The 15,495-nt window shown below is 31.8% G+C and overlaps 6 protein-coding genes across 8 annotated transcripts; 3 read left to right on the top strand and 3 right to left on the bottom strand.

Annotated features, from left to right (window-relative positions):
- The first annotated feature begins 734 nt into the window (after window positions 1-734).
- Window positions 735-1,507, top strand: LOC125064717 (SOSS complex subunit C homolog B). Its single transcript, XM_047671901.1, has 3 exons — window positions 735-979; window positions 1,064-1,227; window positions 1,352-1,507. The coding sequence occupies exons 1-3, from the start codon at window positions 949-951 to the stop codon at window positions 1,505-1,507; spliced, it is 351 nt and encodes a 116-aa protein (XP_047527857.1). The 5' UTR covers window positions 735-948.
- Window positions 1,508-1,514: 7 nt separating this feature from the next.
- Window positions 1,515-3,744, top strand: LOC125064716 (rRNA N6-adenosine-methyltransferase Mettl5). Its single transcript, XM_047671900.1, has 4 exons — window positions 1,515-1,649; window positions 2,190-2,404; window positions 2,809-2,949; window positions 3,481-3,744. Exons 1-4 carry the CDS (start codon window positions 1,515-1,517, stop codon window positions 3,626-3,628), a joined length of 639 nt encoding a protein of 212 aa, XP_047527856.1. The 3' UTR covers window positions 3,629-3,744.
- Window positions 3,745-3,790: 46 nt separating this feature from the next.
- On the bottom strand, window positions 3,791-7,784 carry LOC125064715 (putative aldehyde dehydrogenase family 7 member A1 homolog). The gene is made up of 8 exons (XM_047671899.1): window positions 7,584-7,784; window positions 7,274-7,490; window positions 6,940-7,157; window positions 6,267-6,482; window positions 5,801-5,980; window positions 5,419-5,601; window positions 4,553-4,759; window positions 3,791-4,204 (listed from the first exon to the last, which is right to left on the bottom strand). Exons 1-8 carry the CDS (start codon window positions 7,767-7,769, stop codon window positions 3,989-3,991), a joined length of 1,623 nt encoding a protein of 540 aa, XP_047527855.1. The 5' UTR covers window positions 7,770-7,784; the 3' UTR covers window positions 3,791-3,988.
- Window positions 7,785-8,253: 469 nt separating this feature from the next.
- Window positions 8,254-10,260, bottom strand: LOC125064760 (UPF0545 protein C22orf39 homolog). Its single transcript, XM_047671961.1, has 3 exons — window positions 9,876-10,260; window positions 9,317-9,481; window positions 8,254-8,635 (listed from the first exon to the last, which is right to left on the bottom strand). Exons 1-3 carry the CDS (start codon window positions 9,984-9,986, stop codon window positions 8,414-8,416), a joined length of 498 nt encoding a protein of 165 aa, XP_047527917.1. The 5' UTR covers window positions 9,987-10,260; the 3' UTR covers window positions 8,254-8,413.
- A 269-nt stretch (window positions 10,261-10,529) lies between these two features.
- Window positions 10,530-12,588, top strand: LOC125064612 (peroxisomal targeting signal 1 receptor). Its single transcript, XM_047671751.1, has one exon. It carries the CDS (start codon window positions 10,801-10,803, stop codon window positions 12,409-12,411), a length of 1,611 nt encoding a protein of 536 aa, XP_047527707.1. The 5' UTR covers window positions 10,530-10,800; the 3' UTR covers window positions 12,412-12,588.
- A 2-nt stretch (window positions 12,589-12,590) lies between these two features.
- Window positions 12,591-15,090, bottom strand: LOC125064611 (probable tRNA (uracil-O(2)-)-methyltransferase). 3 transcript variants are annotated; one of them, XM_047671748.1, is made up of 5 exons: window positions 14,442-15,090; window positions 14,333-14,363; window positions 14,062-14,246; window positions 13,612-13,842; window positions 12,591-13,541 (listed from the first exon to the last, which is right to left on the bottom strand). In XM_047671748.1, the coding sequence occupies exons 1-5, from the start codon at window positions 14,793-14,795 to the stop codon at window positions 12,669-12,671; spliced, it is 1,674 nt and encodes a 557-aa protein (XP_047527704.1). In that variant the 5' UTR covers window positions 14,796-15,090; the 3' UTR covers window positions 12,591-12,668. The 3 variants fall into 3 exon arrangements, with proteins under 3 accessions (XP_047527704.1, XP_047527706.1, XP_047527703.1); XM_047671750.1 differs by having other exon boundaries at window positions 14,766-15,090; XM_047671747.1 differs by having other exon boundaries at window positions 14,333-15,090.
- Between the last annotated feature and the right edge of the window lie 405 nt (window positions 15,091-15,495).

Here is a 15,495-nt window from a genome sequence, read left to right as displayed (position 1 = left end):
ATGTCACAAATTAATCACGAAGTCTCAGAAACTATGATACAAACTTGAAATTTGGCAGGTAGGTTCCTTATGTAGACCTCCGCTTCTTTCTTTTTTACTTTATTCTGTATACGTAATACCAAATAATAGCTAATACGTAATACCAAATTCGTATCCGTAACCATATCTGAAACCGCCAAACAGCAATACAAAATATTGCTGTGTTTCAGGATAAGTAATGTGTATTTACAGGCATAAGGGACATATTATAAAAAATATAGTTCCAATGGTAGGTAACGCATTTTACGTTGTATCAGTTGGTTAATATTTCTTGTTCCAAAGAGTATGTAAAGTCTTGTTCTACTAATGTTTATGGGTTGTGGTGCCTATCAGGTACCCCATTTGGAAGTCCGTTTATTCATTCTACAAAAAGTTTTGTCATTAAGAGAAGTTATTTTAAATTATTTAAATTATAATTAATAAAAATTTAAATTAAAATTGTTAAAGCAATTTTATAATGTTTTCTAGCCACAAACTTCTAACAGTAAACGGTGCATCATATGCAAATAGTTTACGAGTTTGATATAAGTAAAATAATATGTGCTTGGCCGTCTTATAAACAAATTTTCTATTTCAGAACGGGTTATCTATTGTTCAATTAAATTATTTGCTTATTATTTGTAGAAATGGAATACTTTTCAAGTAAGGTGGTCAATGTCAAATTTAATTATAAGTTTTGACAGATGACAGCTTAGTGGGAAAAAAAATCACCAAAGAGTATTTATCCACTACATTTTACTACACTACGTTAAAAATCACAACTCACAAGGCACAAGTAATCGGTAAATGACAAACGTGAAAGATAATGACTTCCACTGTTTACGAATTATTTGTATTTATCTGAAAAACAGTGTCTGTTTGCTTAATTTTATATGATTTATTTTACATCTGGGTTACTTATTGTATTAGATGGCGTTTCCTCAACCTAATGCACAAAGAGGTTAGTAAGGGTTTTGTTTACCTTGCTATAAAGCAATGTCAAGGCAGAAAACATCATTTAACTTATTTATATATTTATTTCTAGAACTAACTAATAGAAAAATATTAGAGGAACTTCAGCTTAAAAAGCAGATGCTGTTGAAGCAGGGAGCTGTGGCGCCTCTTACTGCCACTACTATTTCCTTGACCCAACCAAGTCCTGTTAGCCAGCTGCCTATGTGCTCTATTCCTCCACTTTCTGCTACAGCTGTGAGTGAATTAATGCTTTTAAATAATTTAAAGGAAGTCCTAATACTGTTACTAAAATAATAATGTTTATAATTTGTTTTTATTTGCATAATAGGTTAAATTTTATATTTTTGCTGCATTTCAGGGTTTTCCGCAACTACCTGAAGCTAATATTGTAAATACAAGTCATAGAGCTGCTTTACAGCACGCAAACGCAACATCTTGTGGTTACTTTGTTTCACAAGATTCTTCTTTTGGTAACCAAATACTACCAGTTCTACCGAGATTTGATAATAAGTGAAATTAATATGTCTGCACTTATGAAACTGAAAACTCTTGAGGGTCATTTAGGTGCCCTTTCTGGATTTTCAGAACCTAAAATAGAGCTTGAACAATATGAAACACCAGCACATATAGCTGCTGTGGCTCTTTACACCATGCAGGTCTGTGTTTTGTAGCTTATACTGTTATTATTTATTATTAGTATGTATGTTTATTAAGATGAAGTATCTTATCTTTCCGATCAAAGGTGTTAGGATAATAAAACACAACTTAAATTTACTTAAGCCAAGTAATTAGCTAATATCTCTTGCTATGTTATGCTCTTATAACAAATCTTGATGAGACCAACTTTATATACAACACAGTGCCACTTAACTAATTATGAAATTTGATAATAAGTTTACCAACATTCAAAATACTACTTTTAGAACAGTTTATAATGAATAACATAAATTAATCAAGCATAACAATGCCATGTCAAATGGAATTTGAAAGTTGGTATGGGCTATAAGATATAAGATTCAATGCCAACAGTGAGTTAATTTTATATTCCCCAGTTACTTTATAGTTCTATGAACATAAAAAATGTTCATAAACAATAATTTAAACATACTTTTACTATTAAGTAAGCTAATAAGTATCATACAGACATAAATTAACCATATTTAATAAATTAAACCTTAATTTTCTCCAATATGTAGACTCAATATGAAGCTCTTGAGAATAAGTTAGTCCTAGATGCTGGTTGTGGGCCCGGTATGTTGGGCATTGGTGCATCACTATTGGGAGCAGGAATGGTTGTAGCGATGGACATTGATGATGGTGCCTTAGAGGTGTTACAAGAAAACATTGAAGAAATGGAAATTCCTAGCATTGATGCCGTTCAATGTGATTTTCTCAATTCAAAACATTGCAGGTATGTATAACAAACATGGATTATTTATTTAAATTTTTGATATATTGTTTTGAATAATAAAGTCAATGAAAGAAAAAAGCAACCACAGACCTAAAAACCTAAAAGATGTTATAATTCTATTACTATACCTTGGATCAATTGGACTTTCCTCATTCAGATATTGTCATAAAAAAATTCTGCATGTATTATAAAAGAATATGGATAGTTTGTTTAAACATATGTATATGAATGTTTTTTTTTTAATTAGCTTTGGTAAGGTCAAGACTTAAACCTGTACCTATTCAAAGTTTTGTATAGTATTATATGTGATAAGGGTTTGAAGTAGTTCTCGCAAGTTACATAGTGACTGCTGGTTACTAGTAAGACATTAATGTAAATATTAATTTACACCAATTATGTTTTAGATGGGAAAATTATTTTGACTCAGTGTTAATGAACCCACCGTTTGGTACTAAAAATAATGCTGGTATTGATATGAAGTTTCTCAGGATGGGTTTGGATCTCACTTGCGACAGTGTTTACTCCTTACACAAATCATCAACGAGGTATTAATTGATATTTAATAACAATCCAGCATACTAAATGAATACAAGAAGTTGATATCTTGATGATGATAATTAATTAAATGTAATAATTAGTTAATAATAAATTTAGAGTATAAGTTGTGTGAATTAAATTAAACAGACATTTAAATAACTTAACATATAAGATTATAAACTATTTAAATTTTGAGTGCTTTATTGTTGTTTGAATTTTCAGATAATTTCTAGCTAGTTTTTAATTATTCATTGGTTTTATTTTTTTAATTATAAACTTAGTCCTTACAATTTTGTTATACATATGTATGTACAAAGATAACTGATGTGATTGGCCATCTCAAACAATCTAAATAATTCAATATTTATTGTAAGCATTTGTTTATTTAATATACTTGAGGATGTTCGAATACAAATATATAGTTGCATTTAAGATTAAATGACATAATTTACAATGTTAATAAAATAAATTTATGGTAGAATTAATTAATGAATGAAAATAAGCTGTAATTCTATTTATAATTCACCATTTTCTTATAGAACACATATACAAAAGAAAATTAAAGAATGGGGAGTAAAAGGAAGTGTCATTGCAGAACTTCGATACAACTTACCAGCAACTTACAAATTCCATAGACAACAAACGAGAGATATTGCTGTCGACCTATGGAGGATACATCATTTATAATTATGAAATATAAAACAATATGACCGAAAATTGTCTATATCAATGATTTTTTTAAATAAATAGGCATGTTTTAAAATATTGTAAATATAAAATGAACTTGGGAAAATTAAAACATTTTTTTTATAAGAAACATTTATTTTAAAGTTTATCAGTCTTCACCTAGCTTACAGTCGAGCTATGAATATGGTTAGTTAAATAAGCTTTAAGCTTCATAAATTAATATAAAATGCTGCAAATACTCATTGGAACAAAAAAATCTTAAAAAAGTATATTTATATAATTTTGTCGATATATAGTCCCATATCAACCTCTCAATATAGAAATGCACTCATGGGAAAGAATATACGAAAAGTCAAATCTCTAATCTCCAAACTGAATATTCTGAGCAAGTTTGATGGTGCCGGAGTAGTTGACGGTGACGGTGGAACGGCGCATGTAGTTCTTCCAGCTGTCGGAGCCGCACTCTCGCCCACCACCCGTAGCCTTCTCCCCGCCAAAGGCTCCTCCCACTTCCGCGCCATTTGTCGGGATGTTCACGTTAACAATGCCGCAATCTGAGCCGTGGGGTCCAATCCACTGCAAGATTATTAATATTTAGAGAACTATTCAGTAGAAAGTAGTAGAAAGTATTCAGTAGTAATTTATACCATCAAAGCTATTTTCCCCAATAAATATGACTACAAAATCGTATGAACTATGACTGAATGGTCACCATCAATGACATTTATAATTTATTCTCGAATGCATAAATAACATATAAATACCTCAAACCATGATTGATATATATTTCAAAATTGTAAATTATAGTTATGTTCTTATGCATTGTTCTTATGTTTATATTTATATTAATTTCTGAATTTATTGCTGAGACAGGAAGTAATTTCAGAATTACAGGATATATTGGTAACGGGTGATTGGTGTTACCTTAAATACGTCGGCCAAATTTTCAGTGAAAAGACTGGATGATAGGCCCTGGTCGACTTCATTGTTGTACTGAATACCGGTGTCCAGGTCGGGGATCTTGATGCAGTATACGATGGGCGCAAAACATTCCGACTTCACAAGCGGGGAGTCGTGGGGCAATCCCGTTATTATTGTTGGCTCCACGAAGTATCCTTCACGCTCAATAACCTGAAAGAAGAGAGAATTATTAAATCTTAATATAGAAAAGGAACATTGATGCGAACAAAAAAATAATTTCGGCAATTTTCTTGGAATTTCGAATACCTATTTTACCTTAAAAAAATCAGGCCACATTTTAATGTTGATCTTATTAATAAAGATCACCAAAATAATGTTTGAATCACAAGCGACCATAAAAAAGCGTAATATTTTAATAGGAGTTATATATAATGTATATGCAATTTAAAAATGAAGAGTACCTATTTAAAGTTAAATTAAAGTTTAAAAATATGTTAAAAGTATAAATTAATAGAATATTGGACCATTTCTATTGTACACACATCTAAATTCTAAAAAGTTCTGAGGAATGATTCTTTTATTGCTCACTGGGACTCTAGATGTCCCCTTTTTTACGTTGCTTTTACGTCGACCCTTTGAATTGCATTAGTTAGATCAGAAACGAAAATTGGATTCACTTTTTGTTACTCCATAATTTTAAATTTAATAAAATTAACGACTTGCTTGCCTTTCTGACTTCATAAAACAAGGGCAACATAGCAAACTTTATAGTCTTGACTAATAGTAAATCATATCCTATCCTAATGGCTTTAATGTTTTATAGAGCACTTGAATATTCGTAACGTTTTAGTTCAAGCCAATCATCTTACTTTTCCTCCGAACTCAATCGTTCCTCCTTGCTTGACAGCTTCAGCGACGGTCCTCTTGTAGGCTTCGACGGCGGTAGGCGTATGCAGCGGGCCAATCAAGGTTTCGCTCAGTAGGGGATCACCAATCTTAGGCAGCACACTCGCGTATGCCTTCTTCAACCTTGATACTACTTCAGGGAATAGCTGTTTCGAAATTTTTATTTATGTTTAATTGCCAGTACAGTAAACCAGATACTTTATTCCTTAAAAAAAGTTTCAAACATACCAAAGAAGTAAAAAAAAGAAAAAACCAGGATAATGATTAACATCATAATCAGTCAAAGAAAAGCGAATACGTCTGCATTACTAGAAGATGGTCAATAATGGCGGAATTGCCACTCACCCGCTCGTGTATGAGCAGCCGTCGTGTGGTGGTGCAGCGCTGGCCGGCCGTGCCCGCGCACGCAAACAGAGCCGCGTTCAGCAACAGCTCTACGTTGGCGTCTGAGTTCACCACGATCGCGTTGTTGCCGCCCAGCTCCAGCAGGTGACGGCCGAAACGCCTCTGTACCTCCACACCGACCTACATGACGTGAACGTTTTATTATGTTATCACTCACTCTCATATTCTCGTGGGATAACTGACGCTCAAAAGATCAAACCTAGTCGTAACATACATTACTAAAATCATCAACTAACCATCTCCGGCTTAATGCAAAGTTTTTTTTTAAAAATAAAAAACGAGTAATTAATCTGTGGCCGGATTCGAAGTTGGTGCTCAAGTAGAGGCATTCAGTGCGATCGGCTTAATAAATTAACGGTATGACAAACATAAAGTTAAACTTAGTAAATAAAGCTAAATTAATTACATCCTGTCCTACAGCGGTACTTCCAGTAAAAGACACTAGTTTCATCCTGTGATCACGCACGAGCGTCTGTCCGATGTCCTTCCCACCGACACAGAGCGCGGCCACCGCCCCCGGGATGTTGTTCTTGACGAGAACGCTCTCGACTATCTTAGTGACGGCCACCGCGGTGAGGGGAGTGGTGTCTGATGGTTTCCACACGCTGACGTCTCCACAGACCTGACAGCAACAAAATTTTAAAATTAAAATACACCTACAGCAATACACATTTATAAAATTCCCATGTTCCTTTAGGTTTATAATTTGTAGGTTAACATTTTTACACGTAATAAAAAATTAAAATTTTTACCTGAAAACATGCTTATTGCTTACTTTATAATTAGGATTACATAAACAAAAACATACATAATATCTTCGTACAATATCGATTTTTTTGTATTGTTATCTTCGTTGAAGACAAATACTGCATTGGTAATGATTAACATTAGTGGCATAACCAAATGTGGGTTAGATAAGATAAGACTATTACTAAGTAGTTTCTGATAAAATTAGTTTAAATCTCGCCCAATCAATTATTTAATAAAAAAAATTAAATAAAATCTAATACCTACATATACCTAACGATGTGATATTTTACAAGTAAGATATTTGACAAAAGTGTTAAGTGTATAGGTACCATAGCGATAGCGCTGTTCCATCCGAAAACGGCAACTGGAAAATTGAATGCGGTAATTATGCCAATAGCGCCCAGAGGGTTCCATTTTTCGATAAGCACGTGTCCAGGTCGCTCTGAAGGAAAGATAGTCCCTGGTAGGGTGCGAGACAAGCCAAGAGCCAAGTCGCAAACGTGGATGTATTCAACAACTTCTCCGATGGCTTCGGGTAGAATTTTTCCTGCGACATAAAAAAAGTTTCTTATAAGTAATTAGTCAAATCGATATGTATTTTCAAGAAACTTTAAAGGCGTTGCTACCGATTACAAAGCCTTAAGAATAATACTTTTGTCTTACCCATTTCTAAAGAAACCAATTGTCCGAGAGGTTGTAGTTTTTCTCTGAGTGCATCACCAATTTGCCTAACGATCTCTCCTCTCGCAGGCGCTGGCATTTCTGCCCAAGTATGCCACGCATCCTGAGCGGCTGTAGCACAAGACTCATAGTCAGCTTGGCTAGCGGATTGCACTTCAGCAATAATTTTTCCATTTGCAGGACTGTAAGATTGGATTACCTAGAGAAATATTAATGGTAGTTTTAGGTATTGATTTTCATTGGAGATAAATCAAATTTTACTAACCAAACAAACAGTAAATGTATAAATTACCTGGCCATTCGCCTTCCATTTTCCATTGAACACACCTACATTGTTCTTTTCCAAACCTAAATCCCTTAAAAAGGAATATTTAGGATCGTCTATAAGGTAGGTGGATGCGTTTCTAGCCATTGGCAATCGCAAACGCAGAGCTAGAACACTACGACACAATACACGGTTCATCAGTAAACCAGTCATGAACGAATGTAATCGTGTGACTTGGTATAGCTGAACAAAGATAAAACAATCTTGTTTGTGAACAATAAAACGTGTACCATTGCCTTATCAAATTACCGATAAATTAGTTGCCGGGTCAAGACATTGAATAAATATCATTCATTTTATAATTATACTTTATCAAACATAAAACTTTCTTGCAGTAGTAAAATTTTTAGATCAGTGTTCAAATTCATGTGACTTAATTAACTATTATTTGCGTTATTCTTTTCAAATCATCCAAAATCAACGAAAGAAATATTTATCTTTTTATTATTATTATGATAAGCATATTTAAGGAGATAATAACTTTTAAGGAGCTGCGAAATATTAGATAATACGTCGATGTATTAATCAATTATTATTATTATAGAGGTTTGAAAACATATTATCAACTGCGAAGGCTAAATTAAACAATTAATTATCTTGGGTTGATTGTAATGTTGATTAATAAACACGACACATATAATTACCTACATCTTATATTTATTCTTTTATAAATAAACTTTGTACACAACTGGCAGTTACATTTATGTAGCTTTATCTAACAAAACTAAGTCAACATCAATATTGTTTGGTCAATGTTCTTGATAGGAAACAATTTTACATTAAATAATGCAATTATACTACATGATAACACATAAACTTTTATCGTCATCGAGTTTCCCTTCTCTCATTTCTTGTGCCTTTTGTGCGAGGTATGTATTCTGGTCTCTCTTAATCATCCATTCTGGCAAAGGTTTCTCCCAATCAGTAGGCGGTGACTCTCTCTTCTTCCAAGTATCATTTTGATAGTGAGCTGTTAATCGTTTCAAACGACGGATCTTTTCACTTTTGATCAATGCATCCTGTTCAGTAAAATTTATAATAAATAAAACAATAAAATTGTAAAATTATTAAACAGGGCCATTTTTTCAATAACAGCTGAAGGTTCAACAGCCAAAAGTAAAAATAAGTGTCCCTGTGCATTAAGCGGGCAGGTTGACACGGTCTAACGATTCCAAAGCATACACAAGTCCGCACATTAGGTGGCTTGCGAACATTAGACATGTTCTGATGGCGGATTTTTATGAAATAATACTTATGCGCAATTGGCGCGACGGCCACACGTTTTTTGGATGTACAGGATGGCATTGGATAAATAGTGTTTAATTTTAGAAAAACTATAACCACCTTGTTTAAGTCGGTTTCAAACAGAAAAGCCATATGGATATCATCAAATGAATATTCAGATAAAAATATAGATTGTATATTATTAATTTCTAATTCATTCAGTTTAAGGGAACTATTGAATATCACATTATTTGATATTTTAGTTTTGACTAGCAAATGATGTATAAAAATTAATTTCAAAATATTAGAGTTTTTTTTTAAACACCATATAAATTCATCTAATGAATCTGGTTACCAGTGGTGGCTAATAGTTTGAATTGATCGCTGTGGTCATGGCTGAATTGGGTAGCTTGGCTGTCTGATGGCCTTTACATTAAATTATTATAGTTCATATAAACATTAAAAAATATACTTACAGCCGCCTTTGTGTCGTTATCCTTGACCCATTTGCAACAATTCACATAATCCTTTTTCCATTGATTGCAATCAAGTGATTCACCGTGAATAAAGTACTGATGAAATCTCGCTCTAAAACTGGTACAGTCATCATATTCATCTTCATAAATTTCACAATCCCTTATCTGAATAAAAATAAAATTTACAGATTATATTTTTTTCTATGTTCTACCGATGTTAAAATGTTATCCATCATCAAACATGAGATTCAATATAAACACAAACATAAAATTCAGATGTGCTTAACTGGTCAAACATTTATAATTATGGCCATGGTGACTACCCATTAATAAAACTAAGTTAATTTAATGATTTAATTGATATCTATATTCATTATTAATTACCACCTTTATGATTTTCTGTTTGACCTAAAGGTTGACTGGCAGAGAATGCCTTCAGGCACTAAGTCCGCCTTTTGTCCTTTTGTGGTGGTCAATAAAGTATTTAAACAAGTAAATATCTATTTCAGTTACCTAAAAATTAAAATCAAGCATCGTAAATAAAATCCCTACTACATACAAGCCATTTTTCTGTGGGATCAATCACTGGTGCTGCTTCTTCACAATTTGTACTGCTTTCTGAATCGTTTTTCCTGTCTATATTTATGTTATCGCTGTTATTTTGAGACATATTTTTAACCTGTACAATTTCTCTTCCTTATTTTATAATTAAAAAGTAAGTTTCAATATATTTTATGTTTTAATTCATTATATAATAAATTTAATTGAACAGGAAAATAGTTATTCAAAAAATTGGTTACGAGAAAGTAATGCGAAAAAAACTACAACTTTTAGTGAAGAAAAATCAAACACGAAAACAGGTGTATAGATTGCTTCTATTAATTATTTTAAATTTAATATTTTGATCTTAACTTTTTAGGTTATGTTTTGACGTTTTGAGGTTACTTTCTTATGTCAAATTATAAATATGAAGTTCGAGCAGCTGTTTAGAATTTTGTTTTTTTTTTAATTTTTAGTTGTAGGAAGGTGAAAAAATATTCATAAACAGTTGTTTTACAAATATCTAACCTTTAAAATTCTTATATAAAATACAATTTTATAACTATAAAATGTCCTTTAAAAAATTTTAAACAAACTCATATATCTTTAATCTCTGTTTACTAATACGTATACCTCTTTAATATTTACTATAATTTACACAACGTAGCGGTTACTGGTTATGTACTCTGTCAATTTACATTAACTTTGAAAGACAAAGTATAATCTTAGGTCACTGACACTGACGCAGGATATTTGACATAATAATTTGTAAGCAGTTATATTATTATGACTTGCCTTATCAACCGTATTTCATTTTGCAGGAAAATAAAATGATCCAGCTTGCGTTGAAAGTGACCTTTGTACATTTTAAACAAACTCTGACGTTTTGATTAGTGAAAAGATTTCGTAGTGTCTGAGAAATAAAAAAAAATATTGTCTTTAAAATGTCGTTAAACAAACTAGTTGGTGGAGACTGTGGAGGTAATAATGCGCTTGTCCAGCTTACCAATATTGTAAATCGTGATGCTTCAATCACACAAAACCTGTCTCAGTCCGATAGGTTTGTTAATGAGTTTATGGCTCAAAATTCCCAAGCCCCTCAAACATTTAATATGAATGCTCTGCTTAATAATATGCCTGAAGTGGAGAAATCAAATATCTCGAAGACTACGCAATTACCTTCAACAAGTAATATATCTAATATACATGCCCAGAGATTGGTTCCATGGCAAGCTGGCCCTTCCACTTCATTTATGAGTGCACCAATGTTACCATTTAATATGCCATACCAGCCTTTATTGCAACCTCAACCTTCTTCTAATGTCCAGATTCAATATGTAAATGAAGCAGACTTGCAAAAAATATCAGATAATGATGTTAAAGCAAAAGCTCAAGAGTATGTAAGTAGTGTGCAAGAAGATGATGAACTTGCATATAATCAGTTTATGTCATTTATGAAAAGAATCAGTGCAGGGGAATTAAACCTAGGAGAAACATTAGAAGGGGAAGAAAAACAAATGAGTAAAGATGAAATAGTAGAGGAAATGGCAGAAAAATTCAAAGATGAATGGGCTAAACTAAGTGATGTAAATGATGATTGGAACAGCGAAATTGCTAATGGGATAGCTAAGGAGTATTCTTTTACAGAAGGAAATGTGATGTTAGAGAATAAAAGTGCTCTAGAAATAGGTAAAGAAAAATTAAAGATGGGTGATATACCAGGTGCTGTTCTATGCTTTGAAGCAGCTGCTCAACAACAGCCTGATTCGGCTGAAGTATGGTTCCTTTTGGGTACAACGCAAGCAGAAAATGAACAAGATCCTTTAGCAATAACTGCTCTGAAAAAGTCTTTAGAGTTAGACCCAAGACAATTAGAAGGTTACATAACATTAGCAGCAGCCTATACAAATGAAAATATGGGTAAATATGCATATTTAACATTATTAGATTGGTTAAAAGCCAGTCCTAAGTACAGTGACATGTTTCCACAAGATATAAATCCCCAGAAAATGAATTTGAAAGAACTAGAAGCATATGTAACATCATTGTATCTAAAAGCTGCACAAATGAACCCTGCACAGATTGATCCAGATGTACAGAATGCTCTAGGCGTTATTTTTAATATAAACCAACAGTATGACAAAGCTGTAGATTGTTTTAAGGCAGCGATTATGGTATCATCGGATAATGCGAAACTTTGGAATAGGCTTGGTGCTACGCTGGCTAATAGTGATAGATCAGAGGAAGCAGTTGAAGCATATCATGAAGCGTTAAACTTGGAACCTGGATTTATACGAGCTAGATATAATGTTGGCATAACATGTATGAATTTAAGTGCTCACAAACAGGCAGCAGAACACTTTTTAGTAGCTTTAAACCAGCAGTATAAGGCAAAGAGTATGCATCCAAATGCATCAAATACCGATACTAGTTCTTCAACAATTTGGACTACTTTAAGGATGGTGTGTTCATTCATGGGAGAACATGATGTTGCTAAGTTAGTGGATGAGAGAAATTTAAGTGAACTTAATAAGTTTTTTGAAGTCGACTCTTGAGTTGAAATAGTTGCATAACTCTTTATTATTATAATAATGTACTTTTGTAAGCATTATCACATTGTGATATTTCAATGGCAGAGGGCAATACTAATTAATCTATTTCTAGTGTATTAAGACAAGATATATTTTTATATTTGTTTTGGCATTTAAATGATAATAAAAGTTGTTGGTACATTTATTCTTTTAATTATTTCATAATTCTTATATCGTTTTGTCATAAAAAATATTATTGCATCATTTAGTTAGTGGTATTGTCATGTTGACTTTTTGTGCAGGAAACTACAAACTGAGCTGTCTAAAGGACAACCTTGTGGGTGATTATTATAAAACCAACATGGTTTTATTTGCATTTTCAAACCATCATTATTTTTTTTGCTCCTAGTATGATTTTTTACCTCATCTATAGTTCTTGGATACCGTAAATTCACACAACCATTTCTGACTTCAAATATGTGATGATTATTTCTTAACAAAGTTTGTAAACCACCACATTCAGATTTTAAAGCTTTTAATTTGTCAGATGGTAGAAGTTTTATAAGTTCATGAATAGCAACACTACTTCCCTTCGACCAGTTTGTCTTTAAATTGCATCCATCAAGCAAATAATTTGAAATACAAGTTATTATTGAGTCTGTAATATTTTTATCTAACTGTGTGCAATTTCTTACTCTTTCAATGGGGTCTCTCGTTTTAAATTCCTTTGTTTCAATATTTTGATCTGTTTCATTATTCATACTTAAGCCTATTTGATTACTAATCATGTACTGAATACAAGCTACAAACTTCTCATGTTCATCTTCTTTGTAGGTTCTCTTCCTACCAATAAAACATATTCTCTTTGTACTTGGAATTTTCAATCTGTCTACTTCGGTTTCAAAACCACAGTTATCACATACTTTTCTAACATATTCCAGGTATTCTGTGTACTGACTTTTTGATGAATTTTGCCTTCGATATTTTGTACCATCAAAGTTGTATGCACAACAGGGTAGCAGGAAAAAATTGGATTTGTAGGAATTTTGTGCAGCAATCACTGGGATCCATGGAGTGAGTTCATCAGAATGATTTCCTATTATCCAATCCACATCAGAAAAGATATGCATATTTGATGGAGTGACTGTTGTTTCCTATAAAAAATATTTAAAAATTACACACATTTCAAACTGAATGAACACAATTATTTTATATAAAACCTACTTTTAAGTTAATATTATTGGGGTATAAGTCCCATATTTTTCTCTTCCTAACATCAACCCCATATCCGGTGTGTCCTTCCATACTTAAAATATAAACAAGCAAACCATTGCCACATCCAATATCAACAAATGATTGTGGGTTAGTATCAGTCCCCCACAGAAGTAGCAAGTATGTAGCAATAGCAATATCTTCATAAACAAACTTTGTTGGGTCTGTACATTCTGGCCAAATCTGAAACAAAATTTAATCAAGAAAATTTATATAATAGTATATATTATGTTCTATACATCTACATCAATGAATGCTTTTGAATATAAAATATTTTGGCATGATATTCATACCATTGTATTCAGTATTTTTCAAAAAAGGTAGAAAGACACAGTAATGAGTTGCCAGGTCAGCAAGTATACTTATATAAAATATAATAAAATTAAATAAATGAATGTGTACCTTAACCATCTCTTTACCATATGTCAATTTAAGTTCATTATATTTTGTATAGTATTCTTCATTTGGTACTAATGCTAAAGATTCATTGCATATTTGAACTTGTTTTGTAGATATTTCATGACACCATTTTAGGACTTGAGGTAAGACAGTACTTTGTAACCATTGGTGAGATTTAGTCACATTTTCTATAAAAACAAAAATATATTATCCTGTATGTTGTTTAAATTTAAAAATAAAATTAGATAATTATACGAGAAAATATATGACTAACCAGAAAAAGTTTTTAATATAACTTCATCCCCCTGTAAAGAAAAGCTATAAGAAAATGTTGGACATAGGTTTTGTTCATTTTCCTTAGGTGTCACATCAAAAAATCCTACTTGTGTTACAGATTTATTTTTATAAATTATTTGAAACGCATGCGATTCGAGGTAACTTTTGGGAAGAAGCTCGACTAATAAAATTTCATTTTCAGTTTTACATTCTCCAACTATTTTGACTTGTTTGTTTTTAAGGATATCATCTAAAAATTGCTTTTTGTTTACAATTTCTAGTTGCCAATTTTTCAATTCATTTTTCCAGGAAATATCATTGTCTTGTACATAATATCTATTCAGAATAGTGCATCCCCATAACCTTTTATTGACTACGTGAGGTTTTGTTATTAATATATTAATTGATTGCCAAAATAAATTTGGTTTTACTTTAATACACGACGCAGAATCATCATCCATATTGTATAAAAAAAAGTTTCATTAACACTTATTTAAAATAAATCATTCTTTGATTGTTGATATTGTTAAATACAAAGTGTAACTCTATTACTCTAAGTGGTAACAAGTTGATGTGGATTGTGGGATGAAAAATGACATTATGATTTATGAATTATGACAAATGACAATATTGTGTATAATAATGGCAATATTGGCGTCAAAGACGGCAGACCAATCACCTGACACCTAATGACAGTTGAATCAATATTTCGAGGCTATCATAATTAAATTTGAATAGTGTGCTACGTATGGTAATATTCTGGAAAATACTTTTTATACGAACTTATAATAACTAAAATATTTTTAATTTATATATTTATTCGATATAAACATGAAAAAAACTTCTTTCCGTTTATACTTAGAACATTAGTCAATTTTTACACTATCAAGATATATCAATGACAAGATATTTAAAGCTGTTATTGTTGTCATTGAGTGCGATAAAATCATTTTATTTATCAATAAAAAATATTTATCAATGAATACTGAAATCAGTAATATGTTTTCGTATTTGATGTTATGTGATGATTCTAATTATCTTGTACTTAGCACTTTTGAATCATCATTTTACGTGGTTTATAATTTGAACGTTTTGGAATGCAGATTCTAATGAGAAAACCGATGAGAAACTTTTAAATCAATCAATAAATATACATGTAAT

This window comes from Vanessa atalanta, chromosome 6 (assembly GCF_905147765.1).
Source record: "Vanessa atalanta chromosome 6, ilVanAtal1.2, whole genome shotgun sequence".
In the NCBI taxonomy this organism is placed as follows: Eukaryota; Metazoa; Arthropoda; class Insecta; order Lepidoptera; family Nymphalidae; genus Vanessa; species Vanessa atalanta.
This window is presented reverse-complemented; position numbering and strand designations above follow the sequence as displayed.

Coding starts and splice junctions, on each gene's coding strand:
- LOC125064717 (XM_047671901.1), top strand. CDS start 949: ATGGCGTTTCCTCAACCTAATGCACAAAGAG. Junction 980..1,063: donor TCAACCTAATGCACAAAGAG/GTTAGTAAGGGT, acceptor ATTTATTTCTAG/AACTAACTAATAGAAAAATA. Junction 1,228..1,351: donor CTCCACTTTCTGCTACAGCT/GTGAGTGAATTA, acceptor GCTGCATTTCAG/GGTTTTCCGCAACTACCTGA.
- LOC125064760 (XM_047671961.1), bottom strand. CDS start 9,986: ATGTCTCAAAATAACAGCGATAACATAAATATAGACAGGAAAAACGAT. Junction 9,482..9,875: donor ATCCCACAGAAAAATGGCTT/GTATGTAGTAGG, acceptor ATTTTTATTCAG/ATAAGGGATTGTGAAATTTA. Junction 8,636..9,316: donor ATAACGACACAAAGGCGGCT/GTAAGTATATTT, acceptor TTTACTGAACAG/GATGCATTGATCAAAAGTGA.
- LOC125064716 (XM_047671900.1), top strand. CDS start 1,515: ATGTCTGCACTTATGAAACTGAAAACTCTTGAGGGTCATTTAGGTGCC. Junction 2,405..2,808: donor CTCAATTCAAAACATTGCAG/GTATGTATAACA, acceptor ATTATGTTTTAG/ATGGGAAAATTATTTTGACT. Junction 2,950..3,480: donor TTACACAAATCATCAACGAG/GTATTAATTGAT, acceptor ATTTTCTTATAG/AACACATATACAAAAGAAAA.
- LOC125064612 (XM_047671751.1), top strand. CDS start 10,801: ATGTCGTTAAACAAACTAGTTGGTGGAGACTGTGGAGGTAATAATGCG.
- LOC125064611 (XM_047671747.1), bottom strand. CDS start 14,795: ATGGATGATGATTCTGCGTCGTGTATTAAAGTAAAACCAAATTTATTT. Junction 14,247..14,332: donor TATATTAAAAACTTTTTCTG/GTTAGTCATATA, acceptor TTGTTTTTATAG/AAAATGTGACTAAATCTCAC. Junction 13,843..14,061: donor ATGGTAAAGAGATGGTTAAG/GTACACATTCAT, acceptor ATTTTGTTTCAG/ATTTGGCCAGAATGTACAGA.
- LOC125064715 (XM_047671899.1), bottom strand. CDS start 7,769: ATGACTGGTTTACTGATGAACCGTGTATTGTGTCGTAGTGTTCTAGCT. Junction 6,483..6,939: donor GGAACAGCGCTATCGCTATG/GTACCTATACAC, acceptor TGTTGCTGTCAG/GTCTGTGGAGACGTCAGCGT. Junction 5,602..5,800: donor GGCTGCTCATACACGAGCGG/GTGAGTGGCAAT, acceptor ATTTCGAAACAG/CTATTCCCTGAAGTAGTATC.